This window comes from Elephantulus edwardii, unplaced genomic scaffold (genome assembly GCF_000299155.1).
Source record: "Elephantulus edwardii isolate Elephantulus edwardi_28Jun2011 unplaced genomic scaffold, EleEdw1.0 scaffold00043, whole genome shotgun sequence".
In the NCBI taxonomy this organism is placed as follows: Eukaryota; Metazoa; Chordata; class Mammalia; order Macroscelidea; family Macroscelididae; genus Elephantulus; species Elephantulus edwardii.
This window is the reverse complement of record NW_006399793.1, coordinates 14922226-14940799: the sequence shown is the minus strand read 5'-3', so window position 1 is coordinate 14940799 and position 18574 is coordinate 14922226. Positions and strand designations below refer to the sequence as shown.

The window sequence follows — 18574 nt, the reverse complement described above, 5'->3', positions numbered from 1 at the left end:
TTTTTTTTTAATTCTTGGGTTAAAGTAGACTTTATGATTACTTTACAGTGTATGCCTTTTCCTTACTTTTAGTTTTGAGTTGATTATTGAGACTATGAGCATGATGGTTCACTGAACTATAGTTACTCTTTGATTTTGAACTACAAAGCTCTTCCACCACTCATTTGTCATTTTTAGTATGATGGCTTGCATGTTCATGATTTTGGAAGGTAAGCCACCAGTATTTCAAGTGCTGTCCAGGATCAACCATGATGGGTAAGCTTCAGCAGAATTTCTAGACTAAGACAGACTAGGAAAAAGGACCTGGTTATCTACTTCTTTTAAAATGGCCAATGTCTTTTATAGCCAACATAAGGCTTTTAGAAAGTACAATTTTAAAAAGAAATGGAAACTTCTAAAAAGGGAGGAAATTAAACTAGTGACGTTCTTTATATTAGAATTGTGGAGAATAGAAAAGTCCTAAGGAAAAGGGGGAAGAGAAGGCACAATTATAAAAAAATGTAAATACAACAAATAAATTGCCACAGAATATCATGGAAATACATTTTCTATTTTGACACTGATGCTAAATCAGAATATATTTTGCAGTTCCTAAAGGATTCATGTTAAAAATTCACTAAAGTCGCTATATAGAGACATAAGCAATATTGGGGTGAAGTTGGATTTTAAAAAGGAGCTTTTTACAATTTTGCTTTTTATTTACTACTCTACAATATCGACTGTTCATTGGGAATTCAGATTTTCACACTGCATTACATTTTAATACAACTTCTCTGTAGGTTTTCTGGATTGATGTGCTTGAAGAAAGCAGCAAGAACCCAATTGTGTTAAAGAAATGCTTTTCGTGTATTTCTTGGTCTGAGATAGAAGAACAAATAAAGTGACGCAGCTAGTACAAAAGAGAAGACAAAACATTTAGTGACAAGTATGTAGCTCAAATTGTCCAATTAAACTGATTCTCATTAAAAAAAAAAGACCAATGTAAACCTTGTGAATAGTAGTAGAACATTGTCTTGATTTAGTGCCAAAAGATGAGGCCCACACATCAGGAGCAATCAAATTATGACTGAGTTGCTTCCTCAAAGTAGAGTCAACCTTGATGATATTGATGCTTTCAGCACCTACATTTACTGATTGGATGCTTAAAAAAAAGGGAGGGAAAGCAGCAAATATCCATTAATAATCAGAATGTGAAAATATATGAATCTAGGAAAATGGGAAGTCATAAAAACTATGAGAAGGAATATATATAGAGATCAATATCCCAGGGATTAGTGAACAGAAATGAACTGACATTTGCTATTTTAAATTGGATATTCTACTACCCTGAAATGCAAGATTGAGCAGGATTGAGGAGGAATGATGTCACTTTCATTGTCAAAAGGAACACTTCAAAATCTGTCCTATAAGGAATACCAGGTAACAACTGTTTCTCAGATTTATACATTAACTACTAATACAAAAGATGCAGAAATTGGAGATATTTTTTACCATCATCCACAATCAGAAATTCTCAAACATGCAGTGAAGATGCACTGATAAATAAAGATTCATAGTTTGAAAATACAGTCTTAGAGATCAGATTATAGCATTTTGCAAAACCAAGAATATATTCGTTGTACATACAAATTTTATTTTATATATATACACACACACACATATAAAAAAGTAAGTCTTAAATGTGGAGTACTTGCTAGGATAGTAAGGCAAGAGCAGGAACTAAAAGGCATCCAACTTGGTGAAAAGGTGATAAAACTATTGCTGTATGCAGATGATGTGATTGTTTACACTGAAAACTCTAAATATTCAACAAAAATTTATTAGACCTAAAACACCAGTTTAGTAGAGTGGCAGGATACAAAATCAACATACAAAAATAATTTCTCGCCCTTGACTGGCGGGGAGGGCCCAGTTGCACATCCCCTCCGCTCATGCTGAAGGGAGATGGCTCAGCAACTTGTCCTGAGGAGGTTCCTGGCCTCGGTCATCTCCTGGAAGCCGTCTCAGGGTCAGTGGGTACCCCTCACATCCAGGGCCCTACAGCTCCCACAGTGCTATCCTAATGGCCTGGCACCAACACCCAGCCCAACCTGGACAGTGCACGCTTTCGGAGCCTGCGCCACAACCTTTAACATCCAGGATGGCCCTGATTTTCAGGACCGAGTTGTCAACAGAGAAACACCAGTGGTTGTGGATTTCCATGCACAGTAGTGCGGGCCCTGCAATATCCTGGGGCCGAGGTTAGAGAAGATGGTGGCCAAGCAGCACAGAAAGGTGGTGATGGCCAAGGTGGACACTGACGACCACACAGACTTGGCCGTCGAGTATGAGGTGTCTGCTATGTCCACTGTGCTGGCCATCAAGAATGGAGATGTGGTGGACAAGTTTGTGGGCATCAAAGATGAGGGCCAGCTGGAGGCGTTCCTGAAGAAGCTGATTGGCTGACAAGCAGGTCTGTAATAGAGAACTTTAGGATCCCCTCTGCCTTCTGCTGTGAGGAACAGAACCTGGGCCCTGCTCTAAAATGACCTGGTCACCAGCACCCCTGCAGCCCTCCTCCTCCTCCCACCCTCCCTGGGAACAAGCCCTGGGCTGGGGCCCTGCAGACTCTTGGTTCTAGAAGGTTCCAAACACACTGCATTCCCTCGCCGTTTGCTGGCCCTTCGGTTCTCTGAGTGGGTGGCTGAACAGTGAGCAAATCGGGTGACTAAAATGAGAGTTTCCACTGTCAGAAAAAAATAAAAATAATAATAATTTCTCCACAGCAACAAAGAAAGCACGGAAAATACAACTAAGAAAGCAATACTATTTACAGTAGCCAATCACAAGATGAAATATGTGGGAATAAACCTTACTAGACACAAAATATCTTTATGAAGACAACAACCAAAAACTATTACAAGAAACAATAAAAGACCTATCTAAATGGGAAAAGAGACCTTGTTCATGGATAGGAAGATCGAACATTGTGAAAATGACTTATCTGCCAACAACAATTTACATGTTCAATGCAATCCTAGTATAGAGACCAAACTCATACCTCAAAGATATAGAAAAGATAGTTTTCAGGTTTATTTGGAAAGGAAAGAGACCATGAACAAAGCTTTTCAGAAAAATGAAGTAGAAGGAATTACACTCTTCTGATCTCAAAACCTACTTCACAGCCATAGTTACCAAACAGCACACATAGACCAAAGGAGTAGAATCAAGAACCCACAAATCCACGTATGGTCAATTGGCTTTTGACAAGGAAACAAAGCCTATCGAATGGGAAAATGACAGCCTCTTCAACATATGGTGCAAGCAAAACTGGAATTGCAGAAAATTTAACACAGTATCTGCATCTCACACATACAAAAAAACTTAACTCAAGGTGGATCAGAGACCTAGGGGGTAAAGCCCCAAACCATAATGATCATAAGAGACAAAATGGGGCCAAACTTAGAAGCTCAAGCTTATGACATAAATGGGCTTGTAAATATAGCAAAACATAGAGAACCAGGAGAGGTGCAAATCAAACCAACAAATGAGGTACTGTCTCACCCCAGTAGCAGTAGCATTAGAAAAGTTTAACAAGAATTTAACAAGCAATAAATAAATGTTGAAAAGGATGTGTAGACATTGGAATTCTTATGCACTGCTGATGGGATTGTAAAATGGTACAACCATTTTGAAAGGCAGTTTGACATTTCATCAAAAAACTGAACATAGAAATTCCATATTTTACTGCTAGGAATATTCTCCAAGGAAATCATGAACGGAGTTATGTACACCTATGTTCATAACATAAAAGTTATGAAAGACTTGATGAAGTTTTGCCATCTTTGCCTCTAATGAGTATTCATTCTGGCTGTACTTTTTCCAAGTTGTTTCTGTTTATTCCTTTGGCAATCCATGGGACATTTTGTACTTTTCTCCACCACCACAGCTCAAAGACATCAATTCTTTTTCTATCATCCACCACCACACCTCGAAGACATCAGTTATTTTTCTATGATACATGTTCAGTGTCCAGTTCTTAGATATGTAGCAAGTTAATTGATAATAACTGTAGTGTGAATCAGGTACATTTTTGTCTTCATACTGGCATCATTGCTGTTCAGTTTTTGTAGAGATTACTGACAGCAGACTTGCTCACTGCAATACATCTCCTCATCTTCTGACTGCTGGTAGCAATGGTGGTGACTATTGACCCAAGGCATTTAAATTCAAGAAACATACATGTCAGGGTTTTTATCCTTTTACCATGTTTATTCAGTCTGTGTGCTGAGCAAAGAATTAGAAGAAGAGTGTGGCATCAGCATTGGAGGAAGACTTATTAACAATATACAGAAAGCACAACCTTGATTACTGACACTGAAGAAGACTTGAAATGCTTACTAATGATTAAAGTCTTACTAATGAATATCAAATCCTTTATTATGAGCCAACATAAAGAAACCATAAACAATGAGAGATTTGGTGGCATAGTCGGTAGGGAGTTGTGCTGTTAATCCAAAGTTCCTGCCTTTCCAGAGGTTCGAATCCACTAGCAGCCCCTCAGGAGAAAGGCAGGCTATCTTCTGCAGTGTTTTAAAGGAAAAGAAACGAACATAAAGCTTCAGCATAAAAAAAAAAATAAAAATAAATAAATAAAAATCGTCACAGCTGGACCTGTAAGCTTCATTATAGTAAAGCAACATCATGGAATGTTTAGAATATAGATTCAAGCTGACAAGGGTTTCATTTTACTTCATTCCATAATCAATGTCCATGGAAGCAAAACTCAAGAAATCAAGCAACTTAGTACACTGGGCAAGTCTGTTCAAAAGACTTCTTGAAAGTACTGAAAAGCAAAGATGTTCTGTTAAGGACTAATGGCACTTGATCCAAGTTATGCTGTTTCAATCACCTCATATGTATGTGAAAACTGGAGGACTAAAGAAGATTGAAGAATGTTGCTGTCCATTCACCGGCAAGAAACCATTCACCCTGATGGGGGTAAGTACGACAGAGACACACCCCTCTGGGTGCTGTTCAGAGAGTCAGTCCAGCCCAATTTTACTGGGGGCTGCAGTGTACTTACATACAAACAAGTAAACAGGAAGACAGGATAGGGTGGGCTTACAAACATGGGACATGCAGATTGGATAGGAGAACCTCAGCCTCGTGTGGACTACTACTCCCAGCTCAACAGATGCAACAGCCGTCTTCCCAGGTGGCGAGCTTTCTCAAGACAGTACGGCCAAACACAGAGGAGCTTTCTCTATCCCGTATTAAAGGCAGTTGGGAGGCTTGCACTTATCCGGAGCTAGGTGATCTGTCCTGGCCAGAGGCCCTCCCTTCCTCAACATTCCCCAACAGAATAAGAATTTATGCTTTTATATTGGCAAAGTATATTCAATATTATTCCAGAAGAATGAGCAAGTCTATTTTGCAAGAAGTTCTGCCAGGATGCTCCTTAGAAGTAACAGTCAGATTTCACCTCACATACTTTGGATAAATTATCAGGAGGGACCAGTACCAGAAGGACATCATACTTGACAAAGTCATTCAAAAGGAAGAAACTTTCAACAAGATAGATTGACCGAGTGACTGCAGCAGTAGGCTTAGGAGGATGATGCAAGACCAGGCAAAGCTTTATTATGTTGAATTAGGTCTTGATAAACTGGGAGCAGCTCAAGGGTACCTAACTGTAAAAACAGCAAAGAATTTTTTAATAATAAGTGTTTTCATAGTGCAATATAACATAATTCAGTGTACTTCAGTTTATGTTTTCTGAGCTCTTATTTTCCCCCCATTTTTCTTCCATATTTCCCCCAATTTTTTAATATTGTTAGCAAATGTGTACTTTTTTGGCACCAGTGTGAAAGAATATAAGTTTTGGACCTTTTATATGTATCATAAAAGAGTAGATTTGAAATTATCTCAGTAAAAAAAAAGATTTTTCATGAACAGAAACTTATAAATTGATACTTAAAGTGGGGACCAATTGGCAACACCATGATGGATAGAGAAGAGATTGAGGGTGTTAACAGTTACATCTTGCTCAGCTCTACAATCAACACTCTTAGCACCAGCAGTCAGGAAATCAAGGGACAAATTGCATTAGGTAAATCTGTTGTCAGGGGCCTCTCCAGAATACTGAGAAGCAACAATGTCAGTTTTGAGACTAAGGTGCACCTGATCCAATCCATGGTCTTCATTATTACTTGCTATGCATCAAAGAGCTAGCTAATGACCAAGGATGATAGAAGAATTGATGCCTTTGCATTGTGGTCCTGGAGAAGAGTCTTTAATGTACATACAATGGACCACCAAGAAAACATGCAGGTCTGTCTTGGAGAGGGTGAAACCAAACTTCTCCTTGGAGGCTAGGATTTTGAAGCTCCATCGTATATACTTTGGGCATGTGGCAAGGAGGGACTGATCCTTGGAGAAGGACTTCATGTTTGGAAGGATGGAGAGACTTACAGGAATGGAAGACCCCCGGATGAGTTGGATTTATACAGTAACTATGGCAGTGGGAGTAGATGTGTGTTGGAATCAGTGAGACTGGTTCAGGACAGGGCAGGCTTATGAGTCTCAGATGACTGAATGCCATATAACAATAACAAAGAGTTTAGAAGTTGTTAGTGTGGTAAAGCCTAGATTTGAAAGCAATGGAAAGATTCTATAAGTCTTTGTATTGTTTTGTGAAAATATTTTTATTTGTCTAAATACTCAACGTTTTTCTTTCTAGGGTGGTGCTATAGCAGGGAATGTGGCTTATATACTGGACTCAAATCATGGAAAGGTTAGTTTACCTTACTACAAAAAAATAATCAACTTGATAAATAGTATTGGTGAAAAGTAATTCTTTTTCCTCACACTTTTATGTTTTGCATCATCAAGTATAGCCTTACATTTAATTGCTTTGAAAGTCTGGGTAATGTAAGAAGAATTGGTGGACACACTTCTTTTCTCTTGTAGAAGGCATTACTGTACACTGCAGTAAATCAGTTGGCTATGGGAAGCAGTTCATCTGAAGAGGAAAAAAATATTGCCCTAAAGACCATTCAGAAGGCAGCTTTCCTTTCTCCAGGTGAAGATAGTGTTTCTTTCTTTAATTCAGAGTCTCATAATGTTTCATTTGTGATTTGTATGGATGAAGTTGGTATTTCTATGTAATAAGACCAAAGAGAGCTTCAGCAAAATGTTTTAAGGTTGTGTCAGTCATTTGATTATCTGAATTTGGTTGCTTACAGTTAAAACACAATCAATTATTGAAGCAGATTTGAAGGAATGTCTACATACTTTACAACCACTTAGGAAAATTGGAATGCACATTTTCAAGTAGTTGTATTCTTTATTTAATTTTTAATAGTCTTATTTAATGAGGTATACCAAGAAATAGTTATTTTCACTTCTATCTTGGTAGACCTCACTTCTTTAGTCTAATTAGCAGTGTTATGTGTATGTTGTTAATCACAAAGGGTACTAAGGGGTTGCATATTCTATCTGCATTCTTCATCTAATTCCTGGGAAAGCTATTTCACTTTACATGAAAGACTGAGATGTCTAGCATCATAGGACTATGTGGTATATTGTTTTATTTTGTATATGAAATATAGTAATCACCAAAGTATTCCTCCACAGGCTGTCAATCTTTTGTTAGGGCAGAACACTACTGCTTTTGTCTAGGGACTCTTGGGAAACAAATGATAACAAAGAATAGATTCAAGGCTCTTTTCATAATAAATTGTAAGCATCCTGACTAAATTTCAAAATACTTGTTTATTTTATTTTATAAAACAAACAGACTCTGTAATTTATTTTTCTCTATAATGTTGGGAATAGAATAAAGAGACCTTAACCATTTGAATTTATCTGCCTCACACTTTATTACTTTATTAGTGTTCTTTATTTTTTAAAGCAAGTGTTAGATAGAATTGCTCTAAGCATTTCTTACTGTACATGCAGGATGATAGAAAGTCTGTTTGCATTTGATTGTGTAAGTGGCCGAAATGTTAAAGGGTAAAATTGTTCATATAGTCTTCTTTAATGTTCTCTGATTTTTCCATATAATCTAGAGAAATACATGCTCAAGGAATTTGAGTCACCAGATAAGATGCTTTGAAACAGGCACTTAGTGATGAAGATGAGTGCCTATTTGAGAGTTGTCAAGATCATTGTAGCATATGCAGGATAAACAAATCTTTGTGAATCTTTAGTTAAGTAAAGTATGGCATTAGAGGACTCTTCAAGAACTTAACCTCTAAAACTTAGAATGGAATTAAAAGAGTTCAGTGTCTATGATATTAAGAATTAACTCCTCTTAAAAATATTATGGTCGTCTTAAACATGTAAATAAGCTATATTTCATAAGCTATTTAAGTAAAAATATTTGAGTAATTCTGTGTTATTCCAGAGTGACTTTTTTTCATAGTGAATTTTGGTTACTGATATCTATGAAAGAGCTCATGGAAATATTTTTTTTAATTTTGTGACTATAAATTACTGCTGGGTAATGCTTAATGAAAAATGAGTATGTTTTCTTTATCTTAAACTTATTTTTAAGAACTGACTAGTAAAAGTAACAAAATATAGTTATTCTACTTATCTTGTAATCAAGCTTTTAAAGCAGGTGCTGAGTAGTGGAAATGTGTGCCTATTTGAAACATGTCCTTGGAGTCCAGAGAAAGTGAACATACTTGGCCTTTCCTTAATAGTATAGTACTGTAGGCACTTGAGCTAACCAGCCATGAAAGAAGAGGCTGTTATAATATTTCTTATCATTTGATATGTTTGGGGGAAAAATTGGCAAGTCTTTAGGAATGAATGCAATAATTTCTTTTTCTTTTAAGAAAATGAAGCTTTGAGTTAATATTTCTAGATGTAGAACTAATTTTATTTATTTAGCTGGTAAGCAGTTGTTGTCAGTTTTGATATTTTTTAGCAGCATGTTTTAGTTAACAAACTGTCTGATTGTATTTCTTGTCTTTAGGTGATCCAGCTGTCTGGGCCGGTCTAATGGCAGCCTGTCATGCTGATGATAAACTGGCTCTAGTGAACAACACTCAGGCAAAGAGAAGGGATTTAGACTTTGCACTCTTCTCTGCTATTTCTGTGTCAAGTAAGTTTTTAAAAAAATTCAAATGTGATTTCATTCAAGCTTCTTAAATGGTTTAAATTGGAAAAATAACCTTAATTGCATGTATTATATAAAAATATATCCTTTAAAGAAACTAAAGGAATTGTTAGCTGCCCTTTTGTCTAACCCTCCTCTTCCCCCTAACTCTTGATGACCCCATGTGTAACAGAGTACAACTGCTTAGGGTTTCTTTAGTATATTCCTGACAGAAGCAGTCTGCTAAGCCTGTCGTTAGCTGAGATGCTGAGTGAGTGTGAACTGCCAATTTTTACTTTAGAAGCTTATCCCACTTGTCTGACCAGGCTCATATATGTATAATAGCCAACTGGAAGGATGATGGCTGTGTATATTTCTATTTCCCATATAACTTAATAATCTTATATATTCTGTTAGCTAGGTATCTTTGTTTGTGACTTACCTGCTTTGAGTCTTGACCAATATTTTAGGATAGATATGACGAAAAAGAGTTCTTTATGGAAGCGAGCCCTGAAATTTCCTACTGATTCTTTCTTCCTAACATTATCTGTTAACCTATAAATCTTCCAAAATATTTTAACCTACTTCTGATTTGCAATAGTAGTTTTAGGTTATTAATTGTTTTTTAATAAATATTAAATTTATTGTCTGTCCTTTATGGATTTATAACTGATTTATAAAAGTAAGAGCAAAATAAATGACAAATTAAGAAAGTCAGGTTCTTTAGCAACATTATTATGTAGAGTTTTTTTGAAGAAGAGATTGTCAGATTAGATAAAAATGCAGGAATCACCATTATGCTGCCTACACGAAGCATAAAAAAATATGAATATTTTTGTGTAAATCAGAGAATGTGTTATAATGGGTAAATCTGGTATCATAGCCCTCTTTGAAGGTTATAAAAACAAAACTCACCTTGAGGACTGAAGTGCACCTGAACCAAATCATGTTTGGTCACCTGTGCTGCAATCCTGAAGACATGTGGTTCAAATCCACCAGTTGCTTTGCATGGGAAGTATGGGCAGACTCTTCCCATGCAATTAACTGCCTCTGAAAACCCACTCGAGGGTGAACGATGGGTCAGTTTGAATTCAACAGTACACAACAGTTAACATATGCTTTTGGTAATTGGTGGCCTAGTGATAAGAAGCTATACTGCAACCTCAAAGGAAACAGATCAAATCTACCAGCTGCTCCACAGGAGAAGGATGGGCAGTCTTGTCCCATGTAATTTACTGCCTCAGAAAACCCATTGGAGGGTCAACTGTGAGTCGGTTCCAACTTAATGGAATACAGCAACAACAAATTATGTTTGTGAAAGCTGAACAGAGAATAAGGATGATCAAAAAAGAATTGATGCCTTTGAAGGATGGTGTTGATGAAGAATATTGGCTATACTGTGGACTACCAGAAGAACAAACACATTTGTTTTGGAAAAAGCACAGCCATCAGGCTACTTAGAAGTTAGGGTTGCAAAACTTTGTCTCATCTACTTTGGACATATTATCAAGAGGGATCAGTTCCTAGAGATGGACATCATGTTTGTAAAGCATTTTGTTGTTGTTATATGTCACTGAGTCACATGTGACTCGTAGCAACTCTGTGTACAAAAGCCCTGAAACCTGCTCTATCCTGTGCCAATCTCACGGTCCCCAACACACCTACCCCAGTCACAGAATCAATCCATCTCATTGATGATGGTCTTCCTCTCTCTGTCCTTCCACTCTTCCAAGCATGATGTCCCTCTCCAAGGACTGACCCCTCCTTGTAAAGCATGTTGTTGTCGTTGTTATGTGCCGCCAAGTTGCTTGCGACTCATAGCGACCCTATGTACAACAACCCTAAACTCCGCTCTGTCCTGTGCCAGTCACACTGTCTCTGACACTCCCATCCCAATTATCCCAGTCACTGAATCAGTCCACCTCATAGAGGGCCTTCCTCTCCTGCACTGTCCCTCCACCCTCCCAAGCATGATGTCCCTCTCTAAGGACCGGTCTCTCCTCACAACATGTCCAAAGTATGTTAGACGGAGCCTCAGAATCCTTGCCTCCAAGGAGCCACCCGGTTTAACCCTTTCCAGGACAAATCTGTTTGTTTTCCTAGCAGTCCATGGTATTCTCAGTACTCTCTCCAGCACCACAGCTCAAAGGCATCAATTCTCCTTCTATCCTCCTTGGTCCAACTCTCTGATGCCTAACAGGTGATTGCGAAGACCATGGCCTGTATCAGACGCACCTTAGTCTCCTGAGGGACACCATTGCTCTTCAGTACTTTTGAGAGGTCCCTAACAGCATAGGGTCCAGAAAAAAGAGGAAATCTTCATCTGGATGGATAGAGACAGTGGCTACAATAATAGATTCAAACATAGCAGCAATTGTGAAGATTATAAAAGTCTATATGGCATTTTTATTGTACATAGAGTCACTGACTTGATGGCCCCTTCGAAGGACAACAAACTGAAAAGACAAAAACGTGAATGAACAAAAAAAAAGGGAAAGATCTATTTTTCTGACTTTAATCAACAGAGAGTTCATTACTTATTGCCATTGAATTGGAACTGACTCATAACTGACCCTCTGAGGTTTTTAAGGCTATTTAAAATGGATGGAAGGAGATTGTCCAAATCTATTTTGTGGCACTGCTGGTGCTTTTGGACTACAAAAGAGGGATGATGGTCTTTGAGTTAGCAGTGAAATTCGCTATAGGTTGTACCACTGTAGAGCTAAGATGGCTGACTCAATGAAGACAAATAATATTTCAAAACAGAGTATATTGTCAGAGATAAAGAATGTAATTTCACATTAGTCAAATTAGTCAATTTTTCAAGAGGATGTGACAGTACTATATCTTTATGCACTAAACACAGATTCAAACTACATGAAATATTTTAAAAATAAAATAATATGAAGAACAAACTTACAGAATTAAAAGAAGTGGACAAATTGACAGTTATGGTTTGAGATCTCAGCATTACTCTTTTAAGAATTGATAGAACAGTTAGAAACTCAATAATGACGAAGAGAGACTAATAAGACCATTGACCAACTTGACCTGCTTATCAAACATTTCTAACAATAAAAAAATGTACTTTTTTTTTATAGTACACGAAGAAAATTTTCTCAAATCTAAAATTTCTCAAATACTGAAAAAGATATCTTGTGATGGAAAAATCTACTGTTGGGACCTCTGCAAAGTACTAAGGAGCAATGATGTCAGTTTAAAGACTGTGGTGAGCCTGATGTAGGCCATGGTCTTTTCACTCTCTTAGTATGCTTTTGAGAACTGGAGAATGAATAAGGATAACAAAAGATTCAAGAATCAGTGCCTTTGAGTGGTAGTATTGGAGAAGAGTATTGGTTATCTTCTGGACTCTTAAGAGAACAGATGTATCTTGAAGAAAGTGTGGAAGGAAGGATGGTGAAGCTTAATCTCACGTCCTTTGAGCATGTTTTTAGAATGGGCTATCCCTTGGAAAGGGACATCATGATTAGAAAAGTCAGTGAAGGAGAGGAAGACATTCAGTGAGATGGATTGACATAGTGACAGTAGCAGTGGGTTTGACTATGTTAGAGATGATGAAGATGGCACTGGATAGGACAGGGTTTATATCTGTTATTCCTAGGTTTGCTATACGTCATAGTCAACTTGACAACACATAACAACAACAATACTAACACGCAACTTCTATATCAGGAGAGACTATGGTATTCTAGTGACACATGGAATTTTTAAAAACTGTATTTGCATGATCAGTCTAATTATGACACTTCTTAGTAACTAATTACTATATTAGCCAGGGATGCATCCTATCTTCATACCTTTTCAACCTGTATGCAGAACAGATTATCCGGGAGGCTGGGCTCTATGAGGAGAAATGTGGGGTCAGGATTGGTGGACGATTTATCAACAATCTGCGTTATGCGGATGACACAACCCTGCTTGCTGAAACTGAGGAGGACCTGAAGCGCCTGCTGCAGAGTGTCAAGGACTGCAGCCTACAATATGGATTGAGGCTCAATGTCAAGAAGACAAAGATTCTCACCACTGGACCAATTGGCAGTATCAGGATGGATGGTGAAGAGATTGAGATTGTACACAGCTTTAGTTTGCTTGGCTCCATAGTCAACAGTCTTGCACCAGCAGCCCGGAAATTAAAAGGCACATTGCCATGGGAAAGTCTGCTGTTAGGGACCTCTCCAAAGTGCTGAAGAGCAATGGTGTCTCTCTGGAGACTAAGGTGCGTCTGATACAGGCCATGGTTTTTGCAATCACTTGTTATGCATCAGAGAGTTGGACAATGACCAAGGAGGATAGAAGGAGAATTGATGCCTTTGAGCTGTGGTGCTGGAGAAGAGTATTGAGAATACCATGGACTGCTAGGAAAACAAACAGATTTGTCCTGGAAAGGGTTAAACCGGGTGGCTCCTTGGAGGCAAGGATTCTGAGGCTCTGTCTAACTTACTTTGGACATGTTGTGAGGAGAGACCGGTCCTTGGAGAGGACATCATGCCTGGGAGGGTGGAGGGACAGCGCAGGAGAGGAAGGCCCTCTATGAGGTGGATTGATTCAGTGACTGGGATAATTGGGATGGGAGTGTCAGAGACAGTGTGATTGGCACAGGACAGAGTGGAGTTTAGGGCTGTTGTACATAGGGTCGCTATGAGTCGCAGGCAACTCGACGGCACATAACAACAACAACAACAATTACTATATATATATTTGAAATGACAGAAGCAAGTAACATTGGCTTTCTTCCCCATCCTTTTTCTAGTTAAAGAGAAAGAGTTTCCTGAAAGCTACAACCAGGCTCTTGAAAAATGGTCCCTCTCCCAAACTGTCACTGGTTTAATAGAAACTGGAAGAATATCTGAAGCTGAAGTCCTCTGTACGAAGGTATTGTTGTGGAGCTGGGCATTGAGATTCATAGATTGTTATCCTACTTATGAAATTTAAGAAATGGTGTGCATGTGGGGATGGTGATGATAACAGCTGACATCTCTTGAGTACTTTGCTGAAAGTTACAGTTTCTTGGTGTAGTCAGGTGTTAGCTGTTAACTGAGAGGCAGAGAATTTGAGTTCACTGGCTGCTCCACAGGAGAAAGATGAATCAGTCTCCCCATAAAGATTGATAGCCTTAGACGCTCACGGAGGATCCATGAGTCAAAATTGACCTGAGAGCAGTAGGTTGCATTTTTGGGTTCTTTTTCCTTTTCTTCCAGGCTTCCCCTCTGCCCAGGGGTGCGGCATGCGTGCTCTCTGTGTTCCCCCAGCACCTCCTTCCAACGGCTTTTCCTGTGTACCTGCAATATGCCTCTTCGCTATTTTCCTTTTCTACAACCAAATCATTATTTCCTACACAATAATTCTTTGCCTCTGCAAGTATTTATTAGTGTCCCCTTTTCTACAGATAAGATAATGAAACTTACATAGAGTAAATAATTTGCACAGGAGTTCATAACTAGCCTATGACAAGAGTTGTTTGAACTCATAGTTGCTTGATTCTAGGGTCTAAGATCTTAATAGGTTGGGGTTCGTTTTGGTGGGTTTTTTTTATAGGTAGGTAGAATTTTACTTTCATTTCTGGTTTCTCCTTTCAGACTACTATGTTTTCCAGTATCTATTTTTCCAAGTTTCTGGACCATATAGAATGACCATGGCTCTTGTTCATTGGGTAATTGGAAATATTGATATCTAGTAGTCCATTGTTCCATTCCAGGACCATGGAGTTCTTGAGTGCAGGCTGTTTTCTAGTTTATTAGTGCCTCACCTAGAATGTAATAGAACTCAGTATTTACTGAATTAACAAATCAGTGTCATAAAACTATTTACAAATAATATAATGGAGAAAGAGAATTTTAAACATGACTTAACCTTAAAATATCACATCATATAGTACTTGTCACAGAGGTTATATTATCTTTTTAGAAATAAGTTTTGAAAGATCAGTATAAATTTTAAAGAGAAAGAATAGGCATTGGTAGAATACAGATGTTGGTTTGCATTTAAATCTCTGAAAAGTAATAATACTTTTTCTCCTTTACTTAAGGATTGTTCATAGAGTCACTGTGAGTCATATTCACCTGTATGGCACTTAACAACAACAATCTGAAATAAGTTCAGGACAGGTGACTATACAGTGGGTGTTTATTAAGCGCTGATTGATGTTATGTTCTCTCCAATAGTAATACTTACCTGAACTTTTTCTCTTTATTTTATTTGTTCCATTCTCTTATTTGGAAGAAAACAATCATGTGCCTTTTAGAAATACACTTAAGACAATGATCTAATAAGTAAGAATAGAGAAATGTGCTTTTGAAAATCAAGCAGTAAAGAAACATATTTAAAGCAATTGTGAAAAGGACACTTCCTTTAACTTTGTCCTTATATACATATATGAAGGAGGTACAAATACCCTTAGGTATTATATGTAAGTATTTTAGGATATAAATAATAATTTGGGGACATAAGAATATGGGTTAGTTCCCAGTACCTAAGGCATCAATGCATGAAAGAATAATATGCATTAGAAATCTTCTTTAAGAAATCGGAAAGGAAAATGTTTATCTTTTCTTGTATAATGTAGTTTGTACTATTTAGTAATCATAGTTCTTTAATATTCATTATATTATAAAAATTATAATTTATTCATTTATATTCTATAATTACTGTTAATTTTTTCATTTCTTAGGTAGTTCAGCCTAAAAATTGAGAACTTAAATTCTTCAGAATCTGATCTGAGAGAATAAGTTAAAGAAACAGACTAAATTTAAAGAATATGACTTACAACCTATAATAATATTTATTTCTCACTTTGAAGAATAGCTAAATGTAGAGTCTATAATATTACCAGTATGTTCAGAATTTTATTTCTTTAAACTTGATAGTTGTTTACTCTCTAGTAGAAAAACATTAATTTTAGAATTTTCCCTCCCGAAAAAGATAAATAGCTCAACTGTCTTTTACATTTGTTGGCATATTTAATATATTTCAAATTGGTGTTTAATTTTTAGAATTTAAAAAGTAACCCAGATCAGCCAGCTGTTATCTTACTTTTGAGACAAGTTCAGTGTAAACCACTCCTGGATTCACGAAAACCCCTCCCAGATGCTGTTCTTGAAGAGCTGCAAAAAGCAGTCATGTCGAACTCAACCTCCGTGCCAGCGTGGCAGGTCAGCTCTCTTGTTCTTTGTATGAATCCTGGACTAAATGCTTTGTGATATTTGATAGCATCAGGTGCATGATCCATTTTTGTCTTTATTTGAAACTTGGCAATGTATTTTTTAATTAGCAGACTATAAAGAGGATCGTAGTTAAAGGAACAAACAAGTTGAATATTTATTTGAGATCTGCCTCTATATTTTTACAAACCTCTTATTTGTTGATTATTTAGTTCCTCATTTTCACAAAGTGATGAACATACTGTTATATGTTGGGTTGATGTGGGAGAAATAAGGAAGTGTTGCAGACACTTAAGAGCCCTGGTGGCACAGTGTATTATGTGTTGTTCTGCTACCCTAAATATCAGTGGTTCTAATCCACCAACTCCTCCATGGGAGAAAGACAGGCAATGTCCTCCCATAAAGGTTTATAGACTCAGAAACTCCTTGGAGAATCACTGTGAGTTATAATCAACTAAACAACATTGATTTTGTTTTATGGTTTTAATGATGTATGAGTTCCTGGATGATGCAAATGATAAACACTCTACTGCTAGCTGAAAATCAGAGAGTTTGAATACATCCAGGAAAGTGTCAAAAGGACTGTTTTATGGAAATTTTACAGAACCTTCATATCTACACCTAGATTTCACCTGATGGGATGCACAGGAATCAGATACATTACATCTGTGGAAGGAATCGTTGGAGAAGTTCAATATCAGCAGTAAAAACTAGGCCAAGTGCTGATTGTGGAACAGACCATCAGCTACTCATATGCAAGTTAGTTTAAAGCTAAAGAAGCTGAAATCATATCCACAGAAATCAAAATCTGATCTTGAGTCTATCACCCCTGAATTTAAAAACCAACCCAAGAACAGTTTTGAAGCCTTGAACACTAATGAACGAAGTCCAGATGGTTGTGGGAAGATAGCAAGAATACCGTTCATGAAGAATGCAAAAGGTCATTACAAAGAAGGAAGAAGAAGAAAAAACCAAAATGGATGTCAGAAGAGACTCCAAATATTGCACTAGCTTGCCGAGAAGCCAAAGTAAAGGGAAGAAATCAAGAATTTAAGGAGTTGAACAGAAGATTTCAAATGGCAGCTTGAGAAACAAGGTAAAGTATTATAATGAAATGTACAAGAGCTTGAGTTGGAAAATCATAGAGGGCAAACTCGCTAAGTATTTCTTAAGCTGAAGAAACCAAAGAACAAATTCAAGCCGCGAGTTGCAATGCTTAAGGATACTATGGGCGGAATATTGAATGATTAGGAGCATTAAAAGAATATGGAAGGACTATACAGAGTCACTGTACCAAAACGAACTGGGTCACACAGAAGAATTTCAAGAAACAACATATGATCAAGAAACAATGGTGATGAAGGAGGAAGTTCAGACTCCTCTGAAAGACTTGGCAAAAAATAAGCCCCAGGAATTGATGAAATACCAATTGACCTATTTCAATAAACAGATGATGCCCTGGTTGTATTCACAAGATTGTGCCAACTGACTGGAAGAGATCCATATTTATTCCCCTTCCAAAAAATTATTGAACAATATCACTCATATCACACAATAGGGAAATCCTGCTGAAGATTATCCAGAAACTACTGAAACAGTACATTGACACAGAACTACCAGAAAAACATGCTAGATTTAGAAGAGGACATGACACTAAAGTCCTTATTATTAATGTCAGATGGATCTTGGCAGAAAGCAAAGAGTACCAGAGGAATGTCTATATATGTTTTATTGATTATGCAAAGACATTTTACTGGATCACAACAAACTGGCTAACTTTGAGGAAAATGGAAATCCCAGAACACTTGATTGTGCTCATGTAAAAGCTATACTTGAACCAGGAAGCAGTCCTGAGAACAGAGCGGGGAAACACTGCATGGTTCAAAGTCAGGAAAGGAGTGCATCAATATGTCCATACCTTTTCAATCTTTATACAGAACAGATAATTAGAGAAGTAGGGCTTTGTGAGAAGGAATGTGGCATCAAGATTGGAAGAAGACTCATCAACAACCTGCGTTATGTTGATGACACACTCTGCTTACTGAACTGAAGAGGACCTGAAGTGCTTGCTGCAGAAGGTCAAGGACTGTAGTCTTCAATATTGATTGAAGCTCAACATCAAGAAGACAAAGATCCACTATCAACACTATTAGCACCAGTAGTCAGGAAATCAAAAGACAAATTGCATTGAGAAAATCTGTTGTAAGGGACCTTTCCAAAGTACTGAGAGGCAACGATGTCGGTCTAGAGACTAATGTGGACCTAATCCAGGCTGTGGTCTTTGCAATTACTTGCTGTGTATCAGAGA

At 37.5% G+C, this 18574-nt stretch overlaps 1 protein-coding gene and 1 pseudogene across 1 annotated transcript in view; both read left to right on the top strand.

Annotated features, from left to right (window-relative positions):
• Window positions 1-18574, top strand: part of TTC37 (tetratricopeptide repeat domain 37) — a 120914-nt gene that overhangs the window by 83922 nt on the left and 18418 nt on the right. Inside the window, exons 32-36 of the mRNA XM_006885369.1 lie at window positions 6722-6775; window positions 6952-7063; window positions 8966-9094; window positions 13860-13981; window positions 16099-16257. Of these exons, the coding sequence (XP_006885431.1) occupies window positions 6722-6775; window positions 6952-7063; window positions 8966-9094; window positions 13860-13981; window positions 16099-16257 (576 nt within the window). The remainder of the gene's footprint in view (window positions 1-6721; window positions 6776-6951; window positions 7064-8965; window positions 9095-13859; window positions 13982-16098; window positions 16258-18574) is intronic.
• On the top strand, window positions 1930-2445 carry LOC102876296 (annotated as a pseudogene).